This window comes from Macaca thibetana, chromosome 13, assembly GCF_024542745.1.
Source record: "Macaca thibetana thibetana isolate TM-01 chromosome 13, ASM2454274v1, whole genome shotgun sequence".
Classification (NCBI taxonomy): Eukaryota; Metazoa; Chordata; class Mammalia; order Primates; family Cercopithecidae; genus Macaca; species Macaca thibetana.
The window spans coordinates 1,839,151-1,866,430 of record NC_065590.1 but is presented as its reverse complement, the minus strand read 5'-3'; the positions used below and the strand labels follow the sequence as shown (position 1 = coordinate 1,866,430).

Here is a 27,280-nt window from a genome sequence, read left to right as displayed (position 1 = left end):
CGTGGCCAGGACTCTGGCTTTCAGTCCAGCAGTGAAGGTTCTTTATGAAATCATGCGGGTCTGTCTTTAATCCACTCACTTGGTCTCCCAGGAAATATGATTAAAAGAAACCAAAAACTAAACAGATGTGCGCCAGCAGGTGGACGGAAGAGAGGCTGAGAACAGAATCAGAAATGCAGGTATCTTCGGGGTAGATGGCCTTGTCCCGGCAGGAAGCAAAGCCCCTCAATCTTCTTAGGCAGCTTAGAACGAGGGCTCTGGGTAAACAGCCTTCCCTTTCATCCTGTACACCACCCTTTCTCGTAAGGCTTGGGAAGCTACTAACTTCCAAAGATGCATGTCCTGGACCAGGGCTACTGAAGAGCAGAATCGCTGTGCCAGTCCACACACCCGGTCTCTGAGGATGTCAACCCCCTCAACCACCAAACAAGTCCCCAGGACCCCACCTGCTGCCCTCCCCGTGAGCCAGGTTCCTTTTCATGGGACGCAACAGTAATTCATCCATCAATAGTGCTCTTCGAGTGCTATGAGTAGAGCCAGTATTTCAACAGACCTCCCACTCTGCACATGCTCTACTTAGACCTCAAGGCTCCCTTCTCTCATTGCTTCCTGTTTCAGTCTTCCTGGCCCGCGGTGGTTACAAAGCCTGTGCCTGGAGGGGGCCAGGAGCCTCTCTGGGCATCTTCCTTCTCCATGACCAAGCACGTGGTTCAGCCCTACTCTTCATGTGGACTTGGTACGGAAACCAGACTTGCATGTTAATTTGTGGGCACAAGACAACGCCCACTTTCCTGGCTCCTCTCAGCACCCGCTCATGCAGGGAGGCGCTGGCCTGCGGCAGGCTGTCATCAGTAGGAACAGTCTGGGGTTTATATTTGCTGTTCAAAAAATTCCTTAAGCCTTCCATCTTTTCTCTTCAGAGCAAACAGCAGCCATCTGGATGAATTCGGAACTCACTGGGACGGGCACGACAGGCATGGAGCAGAGAAGCAGGACTTATGGGAACCCACTCCCCCCAGCCCTCGCCACACACACATGTGGTTTTTAACTCCTCATAAAACATAGGACACGGCATTTTTATATGCAAGGCAGTTGCATTTACTAGAATTTTCCTTGAGACTACCCCCAGATCGAGGCTGTGGGCAGAGGGGCACAGCGGTCTGTGCAGGCCTTGCCTGTGCTGCTCCACGGTCTCTTCTCAAAAGCTTTCAGGCTGCATTTGATGATCAGTGCCTGGGAGCTTCTTTCTTAGTTCCTTTTCTTCCATAGGACTTCCCTGGAACTCACTGAATTGTTCCTTACTTCCTGGGATAGGAATGAACCCCAGAGAAAGGAGAGGCACGAACCAGAAAGGCAGGGTCACTGGGGGATCCTGCAGTTAGATCAGGGGGCCACAGTCAGCCAGGTTCATAGACAAAGAGGACAGCCATGTGCACAGGCTCATGCACACACACCCTGAGCCTGGGAAATGTTCCATTTTTTTGAATGCTTATTAAGGTGTCCAGACACTTGAAATTTTACAGATGTTAAAACAAACTCAAAGGAACAAGGAACAAAGTAGCTTGTATCTGGTTCTTCCTTGATGGAAAACATTTGTTCCTTTGGCCTTGGAAGGAAAAACAATGTGTTTCCAATTACAAACCATCACCCTCGGTATTGGTAAACACAGGCCAGTGACCGCTGGGGGCTATCTTTCAAGATGCCAACATGTGGCTTCTTTCTCCAACAATGGATTTCTTGATGCAGCTGGGTAAAGCTTGAAACCTTCAGAAACCCCAGGCTTCCCCAGTGGAGGAAACACGTAACTGATAAGTAACTGTGTCCAAAGGCAAGCAGACCTTCCCACAGGGAGTCAAGGCTGGCCAAAGGACCCCACCTGCCCAGACTGTGTCTCCACTGGTTTGCCACTGCCCCAACCCTCCCATCACTAGAGTCATTCCCAGAAACACAGACCCTGTGGCTCAAAGAGACGTAACACACCACCATCTAATCACTTCTTCCAGGTAAAGCTTTATTTCCAAAAGGTCCCTATCAAAATTCATGTCAATACATTGACATCCAAAAATGGATGGAGCCATCAGCTTGTATGCACTTCACCTTAGGAAGTATACGACCGATGACAGATCCATCTGTGAAGAAGACGAACTAGAAAAGATTCAGAATGTGGATGCTGGGAAAACCCTATTTCCTCATCCTCAGGGTTCTATGAGGAATCTTCCAATCTCTCTCTCCTCCCCATAAGAGACAGACTGACCGATCTAATTGGCAGGAGAGCAAGAGTGAAGTTAATATGGCAGAGATGCACAACTATGGCCTCACTCCTGTCTTTTCTCGATGCTCGGTGGGTGTAAGTCGCACTTGGCTCTCCCAACACTGGCTAAACAAGGGTCTACCCTGCATCCCCAGTCACCCCACAGAGGGAGCCTAGCCAGGTTCAGGGGACGGGTATTCAGGGGCCTCATTTGGGTTGCTCCAGCTATGCCATCACCATCAGTGCCTGATGGGATCTCTGTCGGATCCTGCTGGGAGGGGCCTAAGATCAGTTGAAGGGCTGTGTAAAGTCACTGAATGTGAAGAGTTAAGCTGGAAACCACCTCCATGGCCTGTGGCCAGCCATGGACACGTACTTACAGTCTTGTCTTTCCCGGCTTCCAGCAGAGCATCCAGGCAGCCAACCTCGCTCGCAGTCAGTTCAACAGTCAGTGTCTCAACCCAGCTGATGGCAGCAGCTATAGACTGTTTGGTCACAGGAGTAGCATTTTCCTGCCACTTCACAGGCTCTTGAGAAACCCTGAAAGGGATCACATGGAGTAGTCACGGGGCAGTGATCGATGCTACTGGGGATGCCAACCCTCCGTCTCACAGCCGTGAGCAGCAAGCCTCCAACATCCATCTCTAGAGCCGAAAAAGAAAGAAATCATAGCTCCCAGCCCTCTGATGTTACCAACAAAACCAGCAGGCCGTTTAAGACAGGTTCCCAAACCACCACTATCTTCTATAAGCCGTGCTGACTAGGAAAAACAATGTTTACATGAGAAACAGAAAGGTAACAATTAACAATAAGTCTTTTAAAACATTAAGAGAAGTTATTTTTTATAAACAGGCAAGTGTATATGTAACTGGCTTCTCTTAATAGCAAATTTATAATAATTCACAGTATTAAGATTTGCAAATCACCAGCAATTCTATTACTCTAAAATTTTATTTCTAATTCCTTCATGACATTGTTTTCATTGTCCTGAAAGATTCCCATCGGTTGCCTTCTTTTGTATTAATACTGGTATTGTTTTGAGTTCAGCGGAGTACTAGCTTTTAAATCCTGAGAAAATTTGGTAAAACCATTTCGTTTGGGCTTGTACATGACTGGTAGAACCCCCAACTCCAAAAAAAACAAGAGCCATTTGAATCATCTCAATTTATTTGCAATTGATAATTGCAAATAAACTGGCCTGATTGCCCCCATGGCCCGCCACCAGAAGCAGGGCTGGCTCACACTCGTGTCTGCTGTGTGCTTCCTGGGTAGAGGATCTGGCTGAGTGGCATCTACGTTGTACAGAGGTTTCCAAGAAAGCAAAAGCTTTGCAGACTTAAGTACTTGATTCCTTCAGTAATATACCTGTGACAGAAACAGGAATCTAGACAGAACATAATTAGGCATTGTCCCCAGAGATGTCCTCTATTTAGCTGAAAGTATTTGATTAAAACCAGAAAAACTGAATCAGGTACATCCTTTCCCAACCCTTATCCAGATGTTTTTTGTCAGGGAGGTGCAATCATTTTTCCAGATGAGAAGTTAGTGCTGAGGTCCAAATTCTCTTGAATCCAAGAATCCATAAATAATTGGTTATGAAAACTCTGAAATATGGGAAATTCCGTACAGCCAGCCACCTGTTGTTCTGGTGAAAGGGGTCAACTTATAGGGGAGGTCAACTTGAGTTGCAACTTCAGTCTGGAAAATCAGTGAAATTAGTGACCTTCGAATTCATGACCCTAGTTAAAAGCTAAAATGAATGAAGAGATTTATGACCTTAAATATACATTTGCCATAACTCATATTCTTATATTTTAACCTTCCCATGCACGGAAGAAATGCCTGTTTCTAAATCTCTTTTAAGGTGAAAGCTAAGACACCCTGTGCAAAGAAGATAAAAGTTCCTAAGATTTATTCACTGTGGGATTGCTGCTGAAATTACATCTTCCAGGAAGTGTAAGATAATGCCTCTTCCCTCACCAGAGAGAGAACTGTGTCAGCTGTGCTGCTTAATTCCAAATACGTACAAATTCCTATGAAGTTTCACTAAAATACTCCCTTCCTATGGGAACTCACCGTATGATATTGAACTTGGTTATGTGAGCCACCTGCTCCTGGAGAACCATTGTTAGAGCCTCTCGGCACAGATCAAGCTCCCGCTCCCGAATGCAGCCAAAATCCAGCACTATGGTGATGCACTGTTCCAGGATGACACCAAAAATCTGCCGGCTTTTGCTGGTGAGCCAGTCCATTCGCTGTTTGTAGCTCTCCACAGCTTGTGTTAAATGTTCCACAAACTGATAAATCAGTTCTGACTTAGCTGTCAGCTTAATGAAAATAAAAGACAAAAACAATAAAACAACATGAAAATAAGTCATTTGAACCACAGTGCTGCCACTGAGAACTGTGCACTGATAACAATGTTGTCAATGATCCTCCAAACACTACAGAATCCAGGAAAAAATGTTCCAGTCTTTCAACTGAAAAACCCTTGGATTCTCCACAGAAGAAAAGATGATGTGATCTATTCAAAATACAGCAGTCCTTAAAAGAAATCTTACCAGATTATGTTTTATCTTTACAGTTACAGATTAGAGTATTAGCTTTTAAATCCTGATTACCTTTATCAGAAAAAGCCCAGGACCCTCTTAAGAAATTAGGTAGAAGACTGAGGCAGGAGAAGGGCGTGAACCCGGGAGGCGGGGCTTGCAGTGAGCCAAGATTGCACCACTGCACTCCAGCCTGGGAGACAGCAAGACTCCGTCTCAAAAAAAAGAAAGGAAGAAAGAAATTAGGTAGAAGAAAAGACCAACAAAGGCAGATGGAAAGTAATATCTCACTAAAATGTTTTCCTAAATATAACATCTCGAAAATGCTACTGAACATGCCAGCACACCTTCCTGGCTTCCTCTAAGGGATGCCATCCCAGCTACACATCCTTCTGCTCATGACCTTTGTCCTCACGCCCTCCTCTCTCGGGAGAAGCTGCCCTGCACCTGGACCACCTGATCACTCACTGCTGCTACCAACAGCCCTTGGGCTGCCCCCAAATGGTGACACGGACTTGCAGGAAGTTTCTTGTATGTGCAAATAAACCATCCTTCACATAGATCAGACACACTGTGCAAGGCCTTTCAGGAGGTAGAGAGGCAATAGAAGACATAGAAAAGGAACAAGAAAAAAATGTACCCTATTCTGTGACAAAGCACTTTTATTTTATTTTATTTTATTTATTTTATTTTATTTTTGCAGTTGCAAGATTTAATAGAGTGAAAACAGACCTCCTATATGAAGGGAGGGGACCCAAAGAGGGGAGCCGCTGCCGGCTGGAATGCCTGGGTTTATATCCCGATCATTGTCCCTCCCGCTGTGCTCTCGGGCAGCGGATGATTGGCTACGTCTTTACCTCCTGTTTTTGTCTAATTAGCATTTTAGTGAGCGCTCTTGACCATCTGATTGGCCGGGTGTGAGCTAAGTTGCAAGCCCCGTGTTTAAAGGTAGAAGTGGTCACCTTCCCAGCGAGGCTTAGGGATTCTTACTCGGAGCACATTTTAAAAGAAGATACAGTACTTTATCTTGGAAAATGTGCTTTCAGACCACATCACCTCCTTCCACATTTTTGTGCCTTGGCTCAGGCTCCTTCCTTCCCTGTCCCATGTGTCTCTCAAGCTCGTTCCTCAAGCTCCAGCATCACTGCTTGGAGGCTTCTCCTGGCCCCTTAAGACAGAATTACCAACTCCTTCACCAGCATCCACAGCTGCTGCTACAACACAGAAGCCAGGGCGGGCACAGCACAGGGAATGTGGGGGTGGGTTTTGAAGGTAAAGGGAGAGATGTTTTTAAGGGTTTGGCATTGATTTTAATGTGGTTCAGATAAAAAATACACTTAGCACATCAAACTCAAGATTCCACACACAGTATTGCTTAGGACCAGGCTTAGTTTAAAAAGTAATTTAAGCTGGACCGGGCATGGTGGCTCATGCCTGTAATCCCAGGACTCTGGGAGGCCAAGGTGGGCAAATCACCTGAGGTCAGGAGTTCGAGACCAGCCTGGCCAAAATGGTGAAACCCCATCTCTACTACAAATACAAAAATTAGCTGGATACGGTGGTGCACACCTGTAGCTACTTGGGAGGCCGAGGCTGGAGAATCGCTTGAACCTGGAAGACAGAGTAAGCTGAGATGGCACCACTGCCCTCCAGCCTGGGCGACAGAGCAAAACTCCATCTCAAAAAAAAAAAAAAAGTAATTTAAGCTTTGGAAAAAGTAAGTAGTGGGTACATCTTCAAGCTGAAGGCAACCTACCATTCCCATCATGGAGGTTTCTCCAAGGGCTGAATGACCTGCCTGTCCCTCTTACAGTTTCCCTCCAGGCTCTCTGCTGTTTCCTGGGCAGCCCCAACACCCCTTCAGGGTATTTTCACCCGCGGCCCCCTGCTGCCCCACCAGAGCATTGCCAGCGGCCCCTGATGGAAGGCTTCTGCCAGCTGCCTGGTAGCACATTGGCTGCCCCAGCACAGCCAGTGCTCGACCTCAAGGGGCCAGAGGACAAAGCCACAGCCCAGTCCTAGGCCCCAGGGTGACAGCACGCAGCCCAGGAATGCTGAGCTGAGCCTTGGCCCTCTGAAAACATCCAGAAACAAAGCCAATCAACTATACCCAACTCACACCATAGTCAAACCCTCAAGGGAAATAAACAACATAAAAACAAAAAGGCCCATCCAAAGGATGGCAACTTAAAAGGATGAAGACACATCAGCCTTCACAGGTGAGAAAGAACCAGTGCAAGAATTCGGGAAACTCTCAGTCTAGAGTGTCCTCTTATCTCCAAGCAATTGTACTAGCTCTTCAGCAGTGGTTCTTAACCGGATTGAAACGGCTGGAATGACACTGAATTCAGGATCTGGATGTCAAGAAAGCTCATAAAGATACAGGAGACGGTGGAAACCCAATCCAAGGAAAACAGTAAAATGATCCAGGAACTGGATGACATCGCCATATTAAGAAAGAACCAAACTGAACTTTTGGAACTGAACAATTCACTACAGAAATATCATAATACCATTAAAATCATTAACAACAAAATAGACCGAGCTGGGGAAAGAACTTCAAAGTTGAAGAACCACTCCTTTGAATCAATGTAGGCAGACAAAAGTAAAGAAAAGGGGCCAGGCATGGTGCCTTACACCTGTAATCTGAGGCATGAGGTCGAGGTCAAGGCAGGTGGGAGGCCCAGGCAGGCGGATTGCTTGAGCTTAGGAGTTCAAGACCAACCTGGGCAACATGGCGAGACCCTGTCTGCAAAAAATACAAAAATCAGCTGGGTGCGGTGGCACACGCCTGTGGCCCCAACTACTTGGGGGCTTGAGGTGGGAGGATTGCTTGGACCTCGGAGGTCAAGGCTGCAGTGAGCCATGATCACACCACTGCACTCCAGCCTCGGTGATAGAACAAGAACGTGTCTCAAAAGAAAAAAAGAATTTTAAAAAATGAAGGAAACCTCTGAGACATGAGAGATTATGTAAAGAGACCAAACTTTTTCAGGCACTCCTGAAAGAGAAGGAGGGTAAACAACTGGAAGACATATTCGAGGATAGGGTCTACAAAAATTTTCTCAAAAAAAAAAAAAGTACCAAAAAAAAGTAATTTAAGTTTTCTAAATATTAGGAAACAGTAGTCCAGGTGGTACATGGATGTACATGGACATGAACAAATACCCATAAATGGACGTGATGGGACATGTGTCTCCAACAGACTTTGAGCTCCATGTGGTTGGCCAGGGTCTACACAGGGCCTGACATGTAGGAGACATGAGACTCAGGTGCTGAACTGCTGGGAGTAAAGGACTCTGGTCAGAGGTGGTGCTCATTCTCCTATCTGCAAATGCTGCCCCTATTCCTAATGCTTCTCTCAGATAATGGCAGTTGGCTCTTGGCTTTCAGATCATCTCTGTCATATTGTTTTTTCCATTTTCAAAGCAAAACAAAGTGGTAATGTGCAAAGGTTTTTATCTCTCATCAAGAGCTTTCTGCACTAATTTCTAATGGATCAAAAACTTCCTTCCTCGGCCATGACTTTTATCACCCTACCAATGCCAAAAGAAAACCCCCGGCCTAATAAGGGCTTGGCTCAGCTGCATCACTGCCAAGTAGCACAAGTCTCTCTCCACCCCGCACTCCTCGATGTGATGTCAGCACCATGTCACAGGACTGTGCATTGAGGGAACTCTGACTTACATTGTATACTCTGCCATCTTCTGCTCTGCAGAACTGTGGAAACAGACCATCAGCATACCGAGAAGCCACAAGTCTCCCCAGAGACGCCACATAATCTGCATTTTTATAAAGAAAAACAATCAAAACAGTAGTACATGAGTGAACCTTCTTATTTTTATTTTGAAATGTTTTTCTCTCACACCATTCAAATTATATCTTGTGCTATCAATAATCTGTGATGCTTTCTATTCTGTTCTAAATCATGAAGTATTTCTAGGTGCTGTGATAAACATAACTGTCTATGGCATTGTAATCTTTTTATTATTATTATACTTTAAGTTCTAGGGTACATGTGCACAATGTGCAGGTTTGTTACATATGTATACATGTGCCATGTTGGTGTGCTGCACCCATTAACTCGTCATTTACATTATGTATATCTCCTAATGCTAACCCTCCCCGAGCCCCCCACCCCCCGGCAGGCCCTGGTGTGTGATGTTCCCCATCCTGTGTCCAAGTGTTCTCATTGTTCAATTCCCACCTATGAGTGAGAACAGCATTTTAATCTTTTAATGCATGAATAAACAGGAAGAATAGGATTTGTGTCCTAGCGTCCTTGTACTTTGGTCCAGAATAATTACAGCAGAGGTTTAAAAAAAAAAAAAAAAAAAGCAACATAGAAATTATTTTAATTCCTGAAAGTTATTCATGACTTGGACTTAGTTTTCAGGGTTTTTAAAATTTCACTTAGATATTTCCTACTGTACTCTCAACTGGAGGGTCAGAATTAAATCACTGAAATAAAGCCAGCCAGTAATAGATTCAGAATTGCCATACAGAATGTCAGAACTACAAGATTTTCTTCTCATCAGATCATATGCTCAGCTGTTCAAATATCTGTTGCATAAACCCTTATTGGGTGCCTACCATGTACTAGGCATGTTTACAGGATGGGAATACAATTGTTACCTACAACATAGTCCTACTCCTTCATGGAACTCTCAGAAGGCTACGGAGAGGCTTCAAAGACTGACTAGGATTTGGCAGGACAGAAGATGAGGTAAGACTTCACAGAGATGTTTTTAATCTGATGATTATTTTACTGTAATTTTAATTATTGTTTTTAAGTCCCAAAGGTGGGAGACAGAATGGTGGTACTTGTGGTGCCGGTACTTCCTTCCCTCTGCCTTACTAGGGAGGCAGGATAACAGCCTCCTCTGGAAATCTAAAAAGACCAAGGCTGAATTTTATAGACAACCTGGCCAGGCTTGCTCCCCAATCACAAGGGCTGATTTCAAGTCTTGAAGTGCAACCTTCACAATAGTAAGGAGTAAAGAGTAAAGAATAGACACTTGAATTCCATCAGCAATAATCTCACTCAATAGACCTCTCCAGCGCTAAAATTTGTGTTTCCAAGATTCACTTTCTTAGCTGACATTGATGAAGTGAGTAAATATCACTAGCATTCTCTGTTTACCTAAGGCATTTATCTGGAGGTGGGAGAGGAAGCTGTTTTTTGAGGCTTGAAGGAAATAAGTCTATGGAAGGCTTCATAAGCTGTATTGGGAATTAAATGCAAGGCATTGTGAGTTCTGCATCCAATAACAGTGGAGTAGATTGTATTGGCTAACCTTCACACAGAAAAATATTACAAATTCTGGACAAAATATAAAAGGAGCTATTTGTAGGCATTAGAGAGCAATCTAGAACATGCAGAAACTGGAATCACAATCATCCTGAAAAGGAGGACATTTTTGAGGTGAGATTTGTATATATTTAGCAGGAAAGAGAGAGAGATTGGAGTTTGAGTCCAGCCAACTTAACTGCCTACTAGAATGAAAATCAGCTCTCCATCTATCAACTGATAAATGGATAAGAAAATCATGGTACATCCATACAATGGAATACATACGGCTGCAAAAAGGAATAAAGTATTGGTGCTGGTTACAACGTGGATGAACCTTAAAAACATTAAGCTAAGTAAAAGAAACCAGTCACAAAAGACCACATTTTATAAATTCCATTTAAATGAAATGCTCAGAACAAGCAAATCTATAGAGACAATTTAGGGGTAGGAAAGTGTAGAGCTAAGAAGTACAGAGTTTCTTTTTGAGGTGATAAAAACATTCTAAATAGTTGCGCATATCCGTGAATACACTAAAACCACTGAATTGTAGGTAGGTAAATTATAGCTCAATAAAGCTGCTATAAATAATATACACATATCAATTTTTGTACGAATAAAAATCAGTTCTCCTAGAAGAAGGATTATACAGTTGATCCTTGAATAACATAGTTTTGAACTGCACGGGTCTACTTATATGCAGATTTTTTTTCAACCAAATATGGATAAAAATACAGTATCAGTAGAATGTGAAACCCACTCATACAGAGGGCCAACTTTTCATATATTGTGAAGAGCCAACTGCAGGAACTGAGTATGCATGGATTTGGTATACACAGGGGGTCCTGGAACCAATCTTTTGCATATACCAAAGGAAAACTATACAACCCAAAGTCCCTACAACCATCCACATTGTCCAGCATAAAACAAAAAATAATCAGATATATAAAGAGAAAAATGTGACCAATAGTCAAAAGAAAAAGCAATCAATAAAACCTACCCTGAAATGGACCAGATGTTGAAATTACAAGAAAAAGGCCTCAATATATTTTAAGTATACTGTAAACATTGTGTGTGTGTGTATATATATAAAATGTTGAAGGGAAAGAAAATTGTGATCCTAATAAGTGAACAAATGGGTATCTTAGTATAGAAATTGAAAAGAAGGAAAATTTTAGAACAAAAAGTACAGTATTTGTATGGGCTTCACAGCAGATTGGAGGTACCAGAATAAAGTGTTAGTAACCTAGAAAATCTGTCAAGAGAAATTACTCAATCTGATAAACAAAGAGAAAAAAAATATTGACAAAATGAACAAGAGTTTCAGTGACCTGTGGGACAACATCAAGATGCTTAGCAAACTATAATTTGAGTCTCAGAAGAAAAAGAGAGAACAGATAGGATGTAAAAATAGATTAGAAGAAATAATAGTTGAAAATTTCCAAGATTTGATTAAAAACAAACCTACAGATCCAAGAAGCTCGATAAATCCAATGCAATACATGTACAAAGAAAACCAAAAGAAGGCATATCCTACTACAAATAATAACACAATAGCTGAAAACCAAGAATAAAGAGGAAAAATCTTAAAAGCAGTCATAGAAAAAAAGATACATTATATACATCATATAGAGGGAAAATGTTATGGATTATGTCTGATTTCTCAGATGAAAAGGTGGAAATCAGAAAACAATGGCTTGACATGTTTAAAGGTCAGAAAAAAAAAAACTTCAACCAATAATTATAAAACCAGCAAAGTGTTCTTCAAGAATGAAGGTAATGACTTCAAACTATTCTACAAGGACACAGTAACCAACACAGCAAGGTACTGGTAAACACACACACACACACACACACACACACACACGCACACACACACACACCCCCCCCAGACATACAGACCAATGGAACAGAATACAGAACCAAAAATAAAGCCACACAACTACAGTCATATGATCTTCAACAAAGCTGACAAAAATAAGCAATGAGGAAAGGACTCCCTACTCAATAAATAGCTCTAAAATAGCTGGCTAGCTATATGCAGAAGAATGAAACTGGACCCCTACCTTTCACTATATACAAAAATTAATTGAAGATGGATTAAAAATTTAAACCTAAGATCCTAATTTAATCCTAGAAGAAAATCTAAGAAATATTATTCTGGACGTAGGCCTTGGCAAATAATTTATAACTAAGTCCTCAACAGCAATTGCAACAAAAACAAAAATTGATAAGTAGGACTTAATTAAATTAAAGAGCTTCTGCTCAGCAAAAGAAACTATCAACAGAGTAAACAATTTATAGAGTCAGAGAAAATATTTGCAAATATTTATTGAAAATATGTGCAAACTATGCATCCAACAAAGAATATCCAGAATCTATAAGGAAGTTAAACTATTCAGCAAGCAAAAAAACAAATAACCCCATTTAAAAATGGGCAAGAGACATGAATAGACACTTCTCAAAAGAAGACACGTAAGTGGATAAGAAACAAGAAACAAGAAAAAATGCCCAACATTACTAATCATCAGAGAAATGCAAATCAAAACCACAATGAGATATCATTTCACACCAGTCACAATGGCTACTATTAAAAAGTCAAAAATTTACAGATGTTGGTGAGATTGTGGAGAAAAGGGAATGCTTACACACTGTTGGTGGGAATGTAAATTAGTACAACCTCTATGGAAAACAGGATGGAGACTTCTTTAAGAACTAAAATAGAACTACCCTTTGATCCCACTATTGGTTATCTACCCAATGGAAAAGAAATTATTTTATCAAAAAGACACCCACCTTATGTGTCTATTGTAGCACTATTTTTAAAATGTGGTCTATATATATATATATATATATATTGCTATTTTATGTGTGTATATATATATATATATATATATATAGACCACATGGTGTGTATAGACTGTGAAATACTACTCATCCATTTCAAAAGATAAAATCGTGTCTTTTACAGCAACATATATGGAACTGGAGGCCATTATTTTTAATGAAATAACTCAGAAACAAAGTGAAAAACCACATCTTCTCACTTTTAAGTGGCATGTAAACACACAGACATGCAGAGAAAAATAGACACTGGAGAATCCAAAAGGTGGGGGAAGCAGGGGTTGTATTAGCCCGTTTTCACACTGTTGATAAAGACACACCAAATCTAAGCAATTTACAAAAGAAAGAGGTTTAATGGACCTACAGTTCCACGTGGCTGGGGAGCCTTCACAATCATGGCGGAAGGCAAGGAAGAGCAAGTCACGTCTTACATGGATGGCAGCACGCAAAGAGAGTTTGTGCAAAGGAACTCCTCTTCTTAAAACCATCAGATCTTGTGAGACTTATTCACTATTGCAAAAACAGCATGAGAAAGACCTGCCTCCATGATTCAATTACCTCCCACTGGGTGCCTCCCACAAACATGGGAATTGTGGGAGTTACAATTCAAGATGAGATCTGGGTAGACACACAGCTAGACTGTATCAAGGGTGAAGGGTGAAATACTGCTTATTGGGTACAATGTGCACTATTTGGATGATGGATCCACTAAAAGCCCATAACACAACTGCACCTGTATACCTAAATCTAAAAATACAAATAAAATTTTAGAAATGTCCCAGTTTCAATAAAAAAATCATTCATCATTCAAAAACCCAGGAAGATTATAAAAAAGACAACTGACAATATCAACACCAAGATGAGAGATGTCATAGAATGACCTAACAAGGATTTTAAAGCAACAACCATAAAAATACTTAACAGCAATTACAAACATTCTTAAAATGAATGAAAACATAGGAAGTCTCAGTAAAGAAATTGAAGATATCAGGAAGAATAAAATGGAAATATTAGAGCAAAAAATAGAGTAATCAAAATAAAAAACTCAATGGATGAACTCAACAGCAAAATGAAAAAGGAAGAATGAGTAAGCTTGGAGAACAATAAAAATTAACCAATCTAGACAAGAGGGAGAAAATAGCCTGAAAAATCTGAACAGAGCCTTACAGATATGTAGGATTATTTTTTTAAAAGATCTAATGTTCATATTATTGGAGTGCCAGAAGGAGAAAAGAAAGAGGATGGGGGAAAAAAAGACACAAAGACATAAGCATTGAAAATTCTCCAAATTTGGCAAAAACAAAAAACATAAAGCAACAGATTCAAGAATCTGACTGAAATTCAAAGAGAATAAATGAAAATAAATTAACACCAAGGCACATCACACTCAAACATCTGAAAACAAAAGACAAACAAAAACATATGTAAAGCACATTATCAATAGGGAAAAATCAATTCTAATGATAGTGGTTTTCTCATCAGACACCATAGAGACCAGAAAGAACTGGCACAGTATTTTTTAAGTGCTAAAAGAAAAAAGAACTATCAACCCTAAATCTTATATCTGGTGAAATTCTTCTTCAGGAATAAAGTAGAAATAAAGACATTCTCAGACAAAGAAACTAAAGGAATTTGTGGCTAGCAGAGCTACTCTTAAAGAATAAAAGAACTTCTCTAAGCAGAAAGAAAATAACAAAAGAAGGAACCTTGGACGATCAGGAAAGAAGAACACAGTAAGCAAAACTATGGGCAAATAAAATGGACATTCCTTCTCCTTTTGAGTGTCACAAATGATGTTTGATTGTTGAATCAAAATTCTAGCACAGTCTAATGTAATTCTCAATGTAAGAAGATAAAATAATACATTTTATTATAAATGGGAAGGGCAAAGGGCTGTAAAGGGAAAAAAAGGTTTTTGCTCATCACTCAAACTGGTAAAATGTTGACATCAGTAGATTTTGATAATTTATGTATTCATAATGTAACACTTAGCATAATCACTAAAAAAGCCATATGAAGATATACAATAGAAAACATTATAGATAAATAAGAATAGAATACTAAAAAGTGTTTAAGTAACCCAAAAGCAGGCAGGAAAAAAAACAGACAAGCCAAAAACAGAGAAAAAGAAAACAACTAAAATGGTCAACAAGCTCTAACATATCAATAATCACATTAATTGTAAATGGTCTAACAGACCAAGTAAAAGATAGAGATTGGCAAAGAGGATTTTTTAAAAAAGGACTCAACAATATATTGTCTACAAGAAATTTGCTTCAAATATAATTATATACATAAGTTAAAAGTAAAAGGATGGAAAAAGATAGGCCATACAAATATTAATAAAAAGAAAATAGGATTGGCTATATTAGAAAAATAAACTTCAGGCTGGGCACGGTGGCTCAAGCCTGTAATCCCAGCGCTTTGGGAGGCCGAGACGGGCGGATCACGAGGTCAGGAGATCGAGACCATCCTGGCTAACACGGTGAAACCCTGTCTCTACTAAAAAGTACAAAAAAACTAGCCGGGTGCGTTGGCGGGCGCCTATAGTCCCAGCTACTCGGGAGGCTGAGGCAGGAGAATGGCGTAAACCCGGGAGGCAGAGCTTGCAGTGAGCTCAGATCCAGCCACTGCACTCCAGACTGGGCGACAGAGCGAGACTCCGTCTCAAAAAAAAAAAAAAAAAAAAAAAAGAAAAAAAAGAAAAATAAACTTCATAGCAAAGAATGTTACTGGGGACAAAGCAGGACATTATATAATGATAAAGGTGTCAATCCACCACCAGAAAGACATAGCAATCCTAAATGTGTATGTATCACCCAATAGAACTGCAAAATATTTGTAGCAAAAAACAGAATAACTGAAAGAAGAAATAGACAAATCCACAATTATAGTTGGAAACTTCAATACTGCTTTCTCAACAATTGATAGAACAACAAGAAGAAAATCAGGAAGGATACTCAATACCATCAATGAACAGGATCTAACTGACATTTATAGAAAGCTCTATAAAACAACAGCAGAATACACATTCTTTTCAAGTATTCATGAAACATGTACAAAACAAAGCACATATTTGGCTATAAAACATCCTAAAAAATTCACAAGAACTGAAAGCAAACAAGTATGTGCTCTGTCCAAGATGGAAACAAACTAGAAATCAAAAATAAATAAAAAGATAACAGGAAAATCTACAAATATTTAGAAACTAAAAAATATGCATCTAAAAATTCCATAAGTCAAAGAGGACGTCTTGATAAAAATAAAAGACTTTAAGTGGAAATAATAATACAACATATAAAAATTTGTGAGACATTGCTAAAGCACTGACTGGAGGGAAATTTGCAGCACTAAATGCTTATGTAAGAAAACATAAAATCTCAAACCAATAATTGAAGCTTTCAACTGAAGAAACTAGAAAAAAGAAAAGCAAAATAAACTCAAACAAGCAAAAGGAAATAAATAATAAAGATCAAAGTAGAAATCAATGAAATTGAAAACAGAAAAACAATAGAGAAAATCAAACAAAAAAGCTGGTAATTTTTAAAGATCAATAAATTGACAACCTTCTAGCAAGATTGACAAAGATAAAAAGAGAGAAGGTATAAATTACAAATATCAAGAATAAAATAGGAAATACCACAAAAGACGCAGTAGACATCAAAAGAATAAAAAGGGAATACTACAAACAACTCCTCACAAATTAGACAACTTGGATGAAATCAATTAAATCCTTAGAAAACAAACTACCACAACTCATACAATATAAAATAATTTGACTAGTCCAATATCTATTCAAGAAAATTAAATTCTTGACTTAAAACTTCTTCAAAAAGGAATCTCCAGGCCTGAATGAGTTCACTGGAGAATTTTACCAAACATTTAAAGAATAATTAATATTAATTCTACACTGTATCCTGTTATTTCAACAAAAAACAAAAAATAGTAATTCTACAAAACATCTTCTAGAGAATAGAAGAGGAAGGAATACGTCCCAACTCATTTTATGAAGCTAGTCTTACTGTCATACCAAAACCAGACAAAACCATTATTTAAAAAAGAGAAAACCACAGACCAACATTCTTCAAGAATACAGATGTAAAAATTTGTAACACAATATTTGCAAATTGAATTCTGCAATGTATAATATAAAAAGACTTCTAAAACATGCTCTAGTTTATTCTGGGGATGCAAGGCTGGATTAAAAAAATTAATATAATCCATTAAAGTAACAGGCTAACAAAGAAATATCATAGGATGCTATCAATTGATGGAGAAAAAAATTGACAAAATTCACCCCCCATTAATAACAAAAATCCTCAGATTACTAGGAATATCAGGGATCTTCCACAATGTAATTTTTAAAAATCTATAGAAAACCTATAGTTAACATCATACTTAGTGGTGAATGACTGAAAGTTTTCAGTGCAAGAACATCCACTCTTACTGTTGCTATTCAACATAGTGCTGGAAGTTCTAGCCAGCGTAACAGAGCAAGAAAAGAAAACACAAGACAAATAGATCAGAAAGAAATAAGACTTTTCCTCTTTGCAGATGACATGATAGTCTACTTAGAAATCTTCTGGAATCTACAAAAAAAAGAAAAAAAAGACACACACACACAAAAAAACCATTAGAAGGAATAAGTGAGTTTGGCAAGATCACAAGATAGAAGGTTAACATGCAAAAGTCAGTCATATTTCTATATACTAGGAATGAACATGTGGAAACCAAAATTTAAAATACAATTCCATTTACAACTCCTAAAAAAATAAAATACTTAGGTATAAATCTAACAAAACATGTGCAGGACGCATATACTGAAAATTTTAAGACAGCTGAGGAAAGAAATTAAAAATACGTAAATAAATGGAAAGATATTTCATATTTGTGAACTGAAAGACTCAGCATTTTTGTCAGCATAGTAAAGATATCAATTCTCCTTTAATTAATATACAGGTTTAATGCAACTCCTATCAATATCATAGCAATATTTTTGTAGACATGAACACAGTTATTCTAAAATTTATTTGGAAAGGCAAATGAACTAGAGTAGCTAAAACAATTTTGAAAAAAAATAAATAAAGTAGGAGACTCACCCTGCCCAATTTCAAGAAATTCTGTAGTTATAGTAATCTGTGTGATATTGACAGAGAAACACAGATGAATAGAACAAAATAGAGAACCTGGAAGTATAGGCACAACCAACTTTTAACAAAAATCCAAAAGCAATTCAAAGTAGGAAGGATAGTCACTTAAGTAAAATACGCTAGAGCAACTGAACATCCATAGTAAAAAAAAAAAAAAATGAACCGTTTGCTTTTGTGTGTGTGTGTGTGTGTTTTAAGAGATAGAGTCTCACTCTATCACCTAGGCTGGAGTGAAGTGCTGTGATCATAGCTCACTGCAGCCTCGATCCCCTGGGCTTAAGCAATCCTCCCACCTCAGCCTCCCAAAGTGCTGAGGTTACAAAAAAAACATGAACCTTATACAGAAACTAATTCAAAATAGATCACAGCCTAAATGTAAAATTATGAAACATTTAGAAAAAAACATAGGAGGGAGTAACATAGGAAGATCTTTGTGGTGATAAACAGTTCTCTCTCGATTGTAGTGGTGGTTACAGAAATCTACATAAGTGATAAAATTATATAGACTTGCAGACACATTGTATAAGTGTCAAATTCCTCATTTTGATATTATACTATTATTTTACAAGATATGACCATTGGGAAAACTGGGTGAAAGGTACATGAGATCTTTACACTTTACAATTACTTCAGAATATAAAGTATGGATGTACAAATGGATAAACGAATGAATGAATGAATGAGCAAATAAATAAATGTGAAGGTGAAATAAAGATAATTTCAGATAAACGAAAACTGAAAAAAGCTGTCACCAGTAGACCTCCACTATAAGAAATGCTTAAAAGAAATTATTCAGGAAATAACATCAGTTGAAACCTCAAATTCTACAAGAAGGAAGAATATTGTAAGCAGTAAACATGTGGATCTTAGCAGTGTATAGTTTTTCTTCTCAGTTTCTTTAAAAAACAGATGACTTTTAAAAGCAAAAATTATGACTCTGAATAGTGAGATTTATAATATATGTAGAAATAAACTAGATTAAAACAGTAACACCAAGGACAGGAGTGAGGAGTAAGGGGAGGTATAACTGTTGAAAACTTCTAACATTTTACATGAAGTCATATGAAATCTACTTTTAGTAGACTGTAACAAGTTAAGGATGTAACAAGGAAAGCAAATTAAATGAAAAATAAAGATTGCATTAAATGAAACACTAAAAAATATTCATTTAGCACCAAAGAAGGCCAAAAGGAGAAACACAGATGAAAGAAAAAGACTGGACAAATAGAAAGCAAATAGTAACATGGTAGACCTACATTTAAATATATCAATCATTACATTAATTACATTAAATGCATAGAATCAAACACTAGTTGCTATAGTTTGGACATTTGACCTCTAAACCTAGTGTTGAAATTTGATCCCCAATGTTGGACGTGAAGCCTAATGGGAAGTGTTTGGATCATGGGGACAGATCCCTCATGAATGGCTTGGTGACATTCTCATGGGAATGAGTGAGTTCTCACTCTTAGTTCTCATGAGAACTGGTTGTTGAAAAAAGCCTGGTCCCTCTTCCACTCTCTCTTCTGCCTCCTCTCTTGACATGTGATCTGCACACACCAGCTCTCCTTTGCCTTCTCTCACGAGTGGAAGCTTCCTGAGGCCCTCACCAGATGCAGATGCTGGTACTATGCTTCTTGTATACCTGAAGAACCATCAACCAAATAAACCTCTTTTCTTCAGAAATTACCCAACCTCAGGCATGCCTTTATAGCAACACAAATGGATAAAGACCCTAACTGATTTAATTAATTGGTTGAATTAATTAAAAGACATATGCAACTGCCTTAAAAACACAAACTCCAACTGTATGCTGTCTATGAGAAGCTATCTTTAATATATAAACTAAAGATATTTATCATTAAAGATTATAAACACATACACCATGTAAAACTTAAGAACAAGAAAGCTACAGTGGCTATATTAATATCAAAGTAAACACCAAAACAATGACTAATTATCTGAGATAAATATGACATATCAGAATTATTAAAATTTGTCAAGTCCTTAGAATAACATAACAATCCTAAATGTGTATGCATTTGGAACTTCAAAATACATAAACAAAACTTACAGAACTAAGGGAGAAATGAACAAATCCAGTAGACAAAAAAAGGACTAAATATATATAATTTTTCTCCCAAGACTTTCAACCATCTTGATCTAATTAACATTTATAAATACTACCTAACAACTGTGGAATGCACATTCTTTTCAAGTGCGCATGCAATGATTGCCAAGATAGATTCTGGCCATAAACAAATCTTAGTAAATTTCAAAAGATCAAAATCCTACAGACTATATTCTCTGACCTCAATGTAATTAAATTAGAAATCCAACAAAAACAAGTACTTTTAAAAGTCCTAAAATAACTAGAAATTAAACAACACATTTTTTAAAGTGTATTCAAGAAAAAAAATCACAGGGGAAAAACTTCAAAGCAATAATATTAATAGCAAAACACTACTGATTGAGATTTGTGGCATTCATCTAAAATAATGCTTAGAGGAATACTTATAATTTTAAATGGTTATATTGGGAAGAAAGGTTTAAAAATAATTACTTAAATTTATATCTTTAAAAGCAGGAAAAAGGAATGCAAAACAAGCTCAAAGCAAGCAGAAAGAAAGAAATAATGATGATTAAATCAGATACCAATGAAATAGAAGACAAAGAATTTTAAAAACCAACAAACGAAAAATTTGTTTCCTTGAAAAGGTTATTATATACTGCTAACAAGACTTAGCAAGAAAAAAATGAGAGGAAACACAAATTATCAATATCAGGAATGAAAGAGGTAACATCACTACAGATCCTACAGGTATTAAAAAAGAATCCTATAGGCATTAAAAAAGAATGCAAGAGGTGACATCACTACAGATCCTACATGCATTAAAAGGCTATCAAGGGCATATTATGATCAATGCTTTGCCAACATATTAGAAAATACTGTTGAGGAAAATACTGTTGGTGTGTACATATTAGAAAATGTTGAGGAAATTCCTTGAAAAACACAATTTTCCAAATTGGCATTATGAAACAGAATATCTGATTAGCCCTCTGTTTATTAAAGAAGTTGAATTTTTATTAATCTTTTCCCACAAACAAAACTAGGCCCAGATAAATTTCACTTGTCAGTTGTATCAAACATTTAAAGAAGAAACACCAATCATGTACAAATACCATCAGAGCATAGAGGAGGAGGAACGCTTCCAAATCATTTTGAATCCAGCATAATCTTGATGCTGAAACCTGACAAGGACATTACAAGAAAAGAAAGTTACAGAGCAATATCTCTCATGAACTTAGATGAAAAAATTATTAACAAAATGTAAGAAATTGGTATTTTTGCTAACATTCATGACTGAATTAGGTTTATTTGAAATAAGAGATAAAACTGCTTCTAGTATTTTTCCTTATATGGGAATCCCACAGGACCTGACTCTGGGAGACCCTACTCAAAAGATATTTAGATGGCACAGGCCTGCAGCCCATGTGAAAGGACGTATATGTAAAAAGCACAGGCTGAACCCTGAAGAACAAGGCCTTGACATTTGAATGGGCCTCCAAATCATTCTACAACAACCACATCCCCTAGGTCTTCCTTAGTACCAGAATGGAACAAAGCTGGCAAGGAATTGGTAAATAATCTGGTTTAAAAAATGGTATTAATGGTTGCTCAATAAATATTTGTTTAATTAATTAATTGACTAATTCAGAATTACTGAGTAAAATCCTAGTAATGGAAATTTCCCTGATTGAAGGAGTATTCCTCAGGCACAATGTTACTAACATGTTGGACAGGGCAGTTCCTGCTGAATGAGCTGTCTCATACATTGTAAGACACTCAGTACTCTGGGTTCCCAGGCCTTATATTTCAATAGCATCCCATCAATACATCACGCAAAAAAAAAAATATATATATATAAATAAATATATATATATAAATAAATATATATAAATAAATATATATATAAATATATATATAAATATGTATATATATAAATATGTTGTACATATCTTCACACATTTTCATGCTTTCTGTGGTGGGCAGCACTACTGGGAGCTAAGAACCAACATTCTTGCCAATGCATTTAGGAAAAAGCAGACCATAACACAAAGGTCACAGTAGGAAAACAGTACATTTCCCCTGAAACTTCACACAGCTATTGCTTTAATCAGTGGCCTCCAAAAAGGACTTGCACATCCCAGGAGATGAACAAGACATTGGCTGGGGTATCAGTAAATACAAATAACTTCTATTTATTTTTTATTTTGACTCTTAAAAAAGAAAGAACAGAGATGAAGACAGAGCAAGATGGCAAAATAGGACTTTCCAGTGATTGCCCCCTACAAAAACATCAATTTAAGCAACTGTCTACACACAAAAATACCTTCACAAGAGCTAGGAAAACCAGGTGACAGATCACAGTACCTGGTTACAGCACAATATGAGGGTATAAAAGATAGTTTTACCTTACCTGCATCACCCCTACCTGTACCCCAAGAAGCACGATGCAGAAAAATACCATTACCTGGGCAAAAGACAGGGAAGAAAGAATAGGACTTTATCTTGGACCCTAATACAGGGCCTGACACAGTAAAATCCAGCAGCAGGCAGATGCACATGGCCCTTGACTGCAGGCTGGTACTTGTGGACTAAGCCTCCAGACCTACCCTGGTGCCAAACAGGAACCCATAGCTGCTGTGAGATGGATGCAAGCTCTAGCCCATATCACCACTGGCTGACGACAGTGGCCATGGGCTAAAAAAAACCCACAGTGACAGGCAGGCCTCAGATGCCATGGGCTTCAGTCATGCCTCAGTGTGGCACTAGCCTCAGTGGCCATGGACTTTGGGTATGCCCCAACACTGTATCAGCCACAGCAGCTATAAGAATCCAGCCCAGTGCTGCGCCAGCCTTGGTGGCCATAAGATTCCAACCCAGCACTGTGCCAGTCATCATGGTGGTCCTGGGCTTACGACACCCCCTAGTGTTGCAACGTCTGTAGTGGTCAAATGCTTAGGGACCACACCAGATGACTTGCCCAGAATCTCTGGACAGGCTTACTAGTGAAGGATATTTCCAGACAAAGCCAGACAGCAAAGACTGGAATAAGCTCTTACTTCTTTAATGCAGACATTGATGTACAACCACAAGGATCAAGAACGATCCAGGAAACATGACATCACCAAATGGATATAGTAACATGCTAGTGACTGACCCTACAAATATGGAGATGTATGAACGGCCTGACAACATTTTCAAAGTAGTTGTTTTAAGGAAGCTCAATGAACTTCAAGAAAATACAGAGAAACAATTCAACAAAATGAGGAAAATCATAAGTTACCAGAATAAAAAATGTAACAGAGAGACTGGCATGATAATAACAAAACAGTAATCAGGGAGCTGAAAAATAACTGAACACAAAGAAAAATGCAATAGAGAGTATCAACAGCTGAATTGAACAAGCAAAAGAAAGAATCTGGAATTTGAAGAGAGGTTAATTTGAAAATATACAGAGCAGAAAAAAATAAAAAAGAAAGAGAGGGAATGAAGAAAGCTATGGGACTTACGGGATAGCATCAAAAGAGCAAATGTTCAAGAGGGAGTAGAGAATGATAAAGGGGTAGAAAGATTAAAGAAATAATAGCAGCAAACTTTCCAAACCTGGAGAAAGATATAAATATCTGGTTACAGAAAGGTCAAAGGTCTCTAATCCTTCAACTCAATCCAAATAAGACTACCCCAAAAGATATTATAATCAAACTGTCAAATATCAAAGACAGAGAGAGAAAGCTGAAAGAAGGAAGAGAAAAGAAGCTAATAACGTGCAAGGAAGTTCCAATATGTCCAGTTTCTCAGCAGAAATTTCACAGACCAGAGGAGAATAGAATCAAACATTCAAAGAGCTCAAGGAGAAAAATAAAAAGCCCTGCCAATCAAGAATTCTGTACTCACCAAAGCTGTCCTTCCCAAATGAAGGAGAGATAAAGACTTTCACAGATAAACAAAAGCTGAGGGAGTTTATCACTACCAGACCTGCCTTATAAGAAATGCTAAAGGGAATTCTTCAAGCTGAAAGAAAAGGACACTAATGAGTAACACAAAAACATCTAAAAGTATAAAACTCACTAGACAAATTCAGAATGCTCTAATACTGCAATGGTGGTTTTTAAATTACTTATTAGTAGAAAGGTTAAAGGACAAAACTATTAATAATAATAACTAAAATAATATGTTAAGGGACGTGCAATGGAAAAAGATATAAATCATATCAAAAATTCAAAATTGAGGGATAGAGTTAAAGTTTAGAAGGTTTTTGTGATCAAAGTTAACTTGTTATCAGCTTAAAATAACTTCTTATAACTATTAAATGGTTTTTGTAAGCCTTGTGGTAATCACAAAGCAAAAACCTATAATAGATACACTAAAAATAAAAGGCAAGTAATTAAAACATACTACTGGAGAAAAATCACTTACTCACTAAGAAAGAGTAAGAAATGAAAAAAGGATCCACTAAACAGCTAGAAAACAATTAACAAAATGGCAGCAGTAAGTTCTTACTTATCAATAATTACCTTGAACTTACGTTCAAGGATTAAATTTTCAATCAAAATACATAGAGTGGCTGTATAAAAAACAAGATCCACCTATATGCTGCCTACAAGAGATTCACTTAACCTGTAAGGACACATAGACTGAAAATGACAGGACAGAAGCAGATATCCCTTACAAATAGAAACCAAAGGAGAACGGGGTAGCTATGTTTATATCAGATAAAATAAATTTTAAGTCAAACACTGTAAAAGGAGACAAGGTTATTATATAATCATAAGGGGGTCAATTCACCAACAGGGTATAAAAATTTCAAACATATGCATCCAATCTAATTAATAATTAAGAAAATATAAATAGATCTGAAGGAAGAGATAGACTGCAATACAATAATAGCACGATAATAGTAGGGGACTTCAGTATTCCCCTTTCACATGGACAGATTGTCCAGAGAGAAAATCAACCAGAAAATGTTAGATTTAAACTGAACTCTAGACCAAATACACATACACAGAACATTCTACCCAACAGATGCAGAATACACACTCTTCTCAACTGCACACATAATATTAGGTAGGATAGCTCATATGTTAGGTCACAAAACAAGTCTTACCAAATTTGAGAAGACTGAAATCATACCAAGTATCTTTTCAGACCACAATGGTATAAAACTGGAAATCAGCACCAGGAGGAACTTCGGAAAATTAACAAATACACTGAAACTAAACAACATGCACCTGAACAACCAATGGGTCTGTGAATAAATTAAAAGATAAATTAAAATATTTCGTGGGCAAATGACATGAATAGACATTTCCAAAAGAAGATATACAAATGGCCAACAAACATATGAAAAAATGTTCAACATCACTAATCATTGGGGAAATGCAAATTAAAATCAGGATGATACACCACCTTACCCCAGCCAGAATGGCCATTAATAGAAAGCCAAAAAACAATAGATGTTGGCATGGATGTGGTTAAAAAAAGAAAAAAAGAATGCTTATATATAGGAACACAAATTAGTACACCCTCTATGGAAAACAGTATGGAGATTTCTTAAAGAACTAAATGTAGACATATCATTTTATCCAGCAATCCTACTACTGAATTACTGAGTATCTACCAAAAGGAAAATAAGTCATTATCTTAAAAGGACAACTGCATATGTATGTTTCTCACAGCATAATTCACAATTGCAAAGATATACAGCCAATCTAAGTGCCCATCAATCAATGAGGGATAATGTGGTAGAAGAAAATGTGGTATATACACACCATAGAATATTACTCAGGCATATAAAAGAATGAAATAATGTATTGCAGCAACTTGGATGGAGCTGCAGGCCATTATTCTAAGTGAAGCAACTCAGGAATGGAAAACCAAATACCATATGTTCTACTTATAAGTGAGATCTAAGCTATGGGTATACAAAGGTATACAAAGACAGTGGTATAATGGCATTTGGAGACTCAGAAGTGGGGAGGATGGGGTGAGGAATAAAAAACTAAATATTGGGTCCAATGTGCACTGCTTGGGTTACAGGTGCACTGAAATCTCAGACTTCACCACTACACAATTCATCCATATAACCAAAAGCCACTTGAACTACAAAATCTATTGAAGTAAAAAAATTTATTAATTTAATTAAATTAAAACATTTCTTGAGACAAATGAAAATGGAAACACAACATAACAAAACCTATGGGTACAGCAAAAGCAGTCTAAGAGGAAAGTTTATAGCAATAAACACCTACCTCAAAAAATATATATCTCAAATAAACAATCTAATGTTGCACCTCAAGGAAGCAGAAATACAAAACCAAACAACTTAAACAAGTAGAAGGGAGAAAATAATAGAGAGCAGAGCAGAAATAGAGAATACAAATACATAAAAATATCAATAAAAACAAAGAGCTAGTCTCTTGAAAAGATAAACAAAATAGACAAACCTAGAGCTACACTAAGAAAAAAAGAGCAAAGACTCAAATAAAATCAGAGGTAAAAAAGGAAAAATTACAACTGATGCCACAGAAATACAAAGGATTGTAAGAGACTACTGTGAACCATTATACATGAACAAATTAGTTAACGTAAAAGAAATGAATAAATTCCTAGACACATACATTCTACCAAGATTGAATTATAAAGAAACCTAAAATCTTAACAAACCAATAATGAGTAAGGAGATGGAATCAGTAATAAAAAATCTCCTGGCTGGGTGCAGTGGCTCATGCCTGCACTTTGGGAGGCCAAGGCAGGTGGATCACCTGAGGTCAAGAGTTTGAGACCAGCCTGGTCAACATGGTGAAACCCCATCTCTACTAAAAATACAAAAATTAGCCAGGCATGGTGGCACGTGCCTGTAATCTCAGCTACTCTGGAGGGTGAAGCAAAAGAATCACTTGAACCCAGGAGGCAGAGGTTGCAGTGAGCCAAAATCATGCCACTGCACTCTGGCCTGGGCAACAGAGTAAGACTCCATGTCAAAAAAAAAAAAAAAAAAAAAAAATTCTTCCAACAAAGAAAAGCTCACAACTGAATGGCTTCACTGCTGAATTCCACCAAACATTTAAAGAATAACTAATATCAATTCTTCTCAAACTCTTCCCAAAAAATTGAAGAGGAGAGAGTATT

At 37.9% G+C, this 27,280-nt stretch overlaps 2 protein-coding genes across 2 annotated transcripts in view; one reads left to right on the top strand and one right to left on the bottom strand.

The window, feature by feature from the left end:
- ANKRD39 (ankyrin repeat domain 39) overlaps positions 1–27,280 on the top strand; it is a 745,852-nt gene that overhangs the window by 35,835 nt on the left and 682,737 nt on the right. The gene's annotated exons all lie outside the window — the stretch shown is intronic.
- The window catches only part of VWA3B (von Willebrand factor A domain containing 3B), a 250,393-nt gene that overhangs the window by 213,812 nt on the left and 9,301 nt on the right, over positions 1–27,280 (bottom strand). Inside the window, 3 exon segments of the mRNA XM_050755024.1 lie at positions 2,632–2,791; positions 4,328–4,578; positions 8,488–8,582. Of these exon segments, the coding sequence (XP_050610981.1) occupies positions 2,632–2,791; positions 4,328–4,578; positions 8,488–8,582 (506 nt within the window).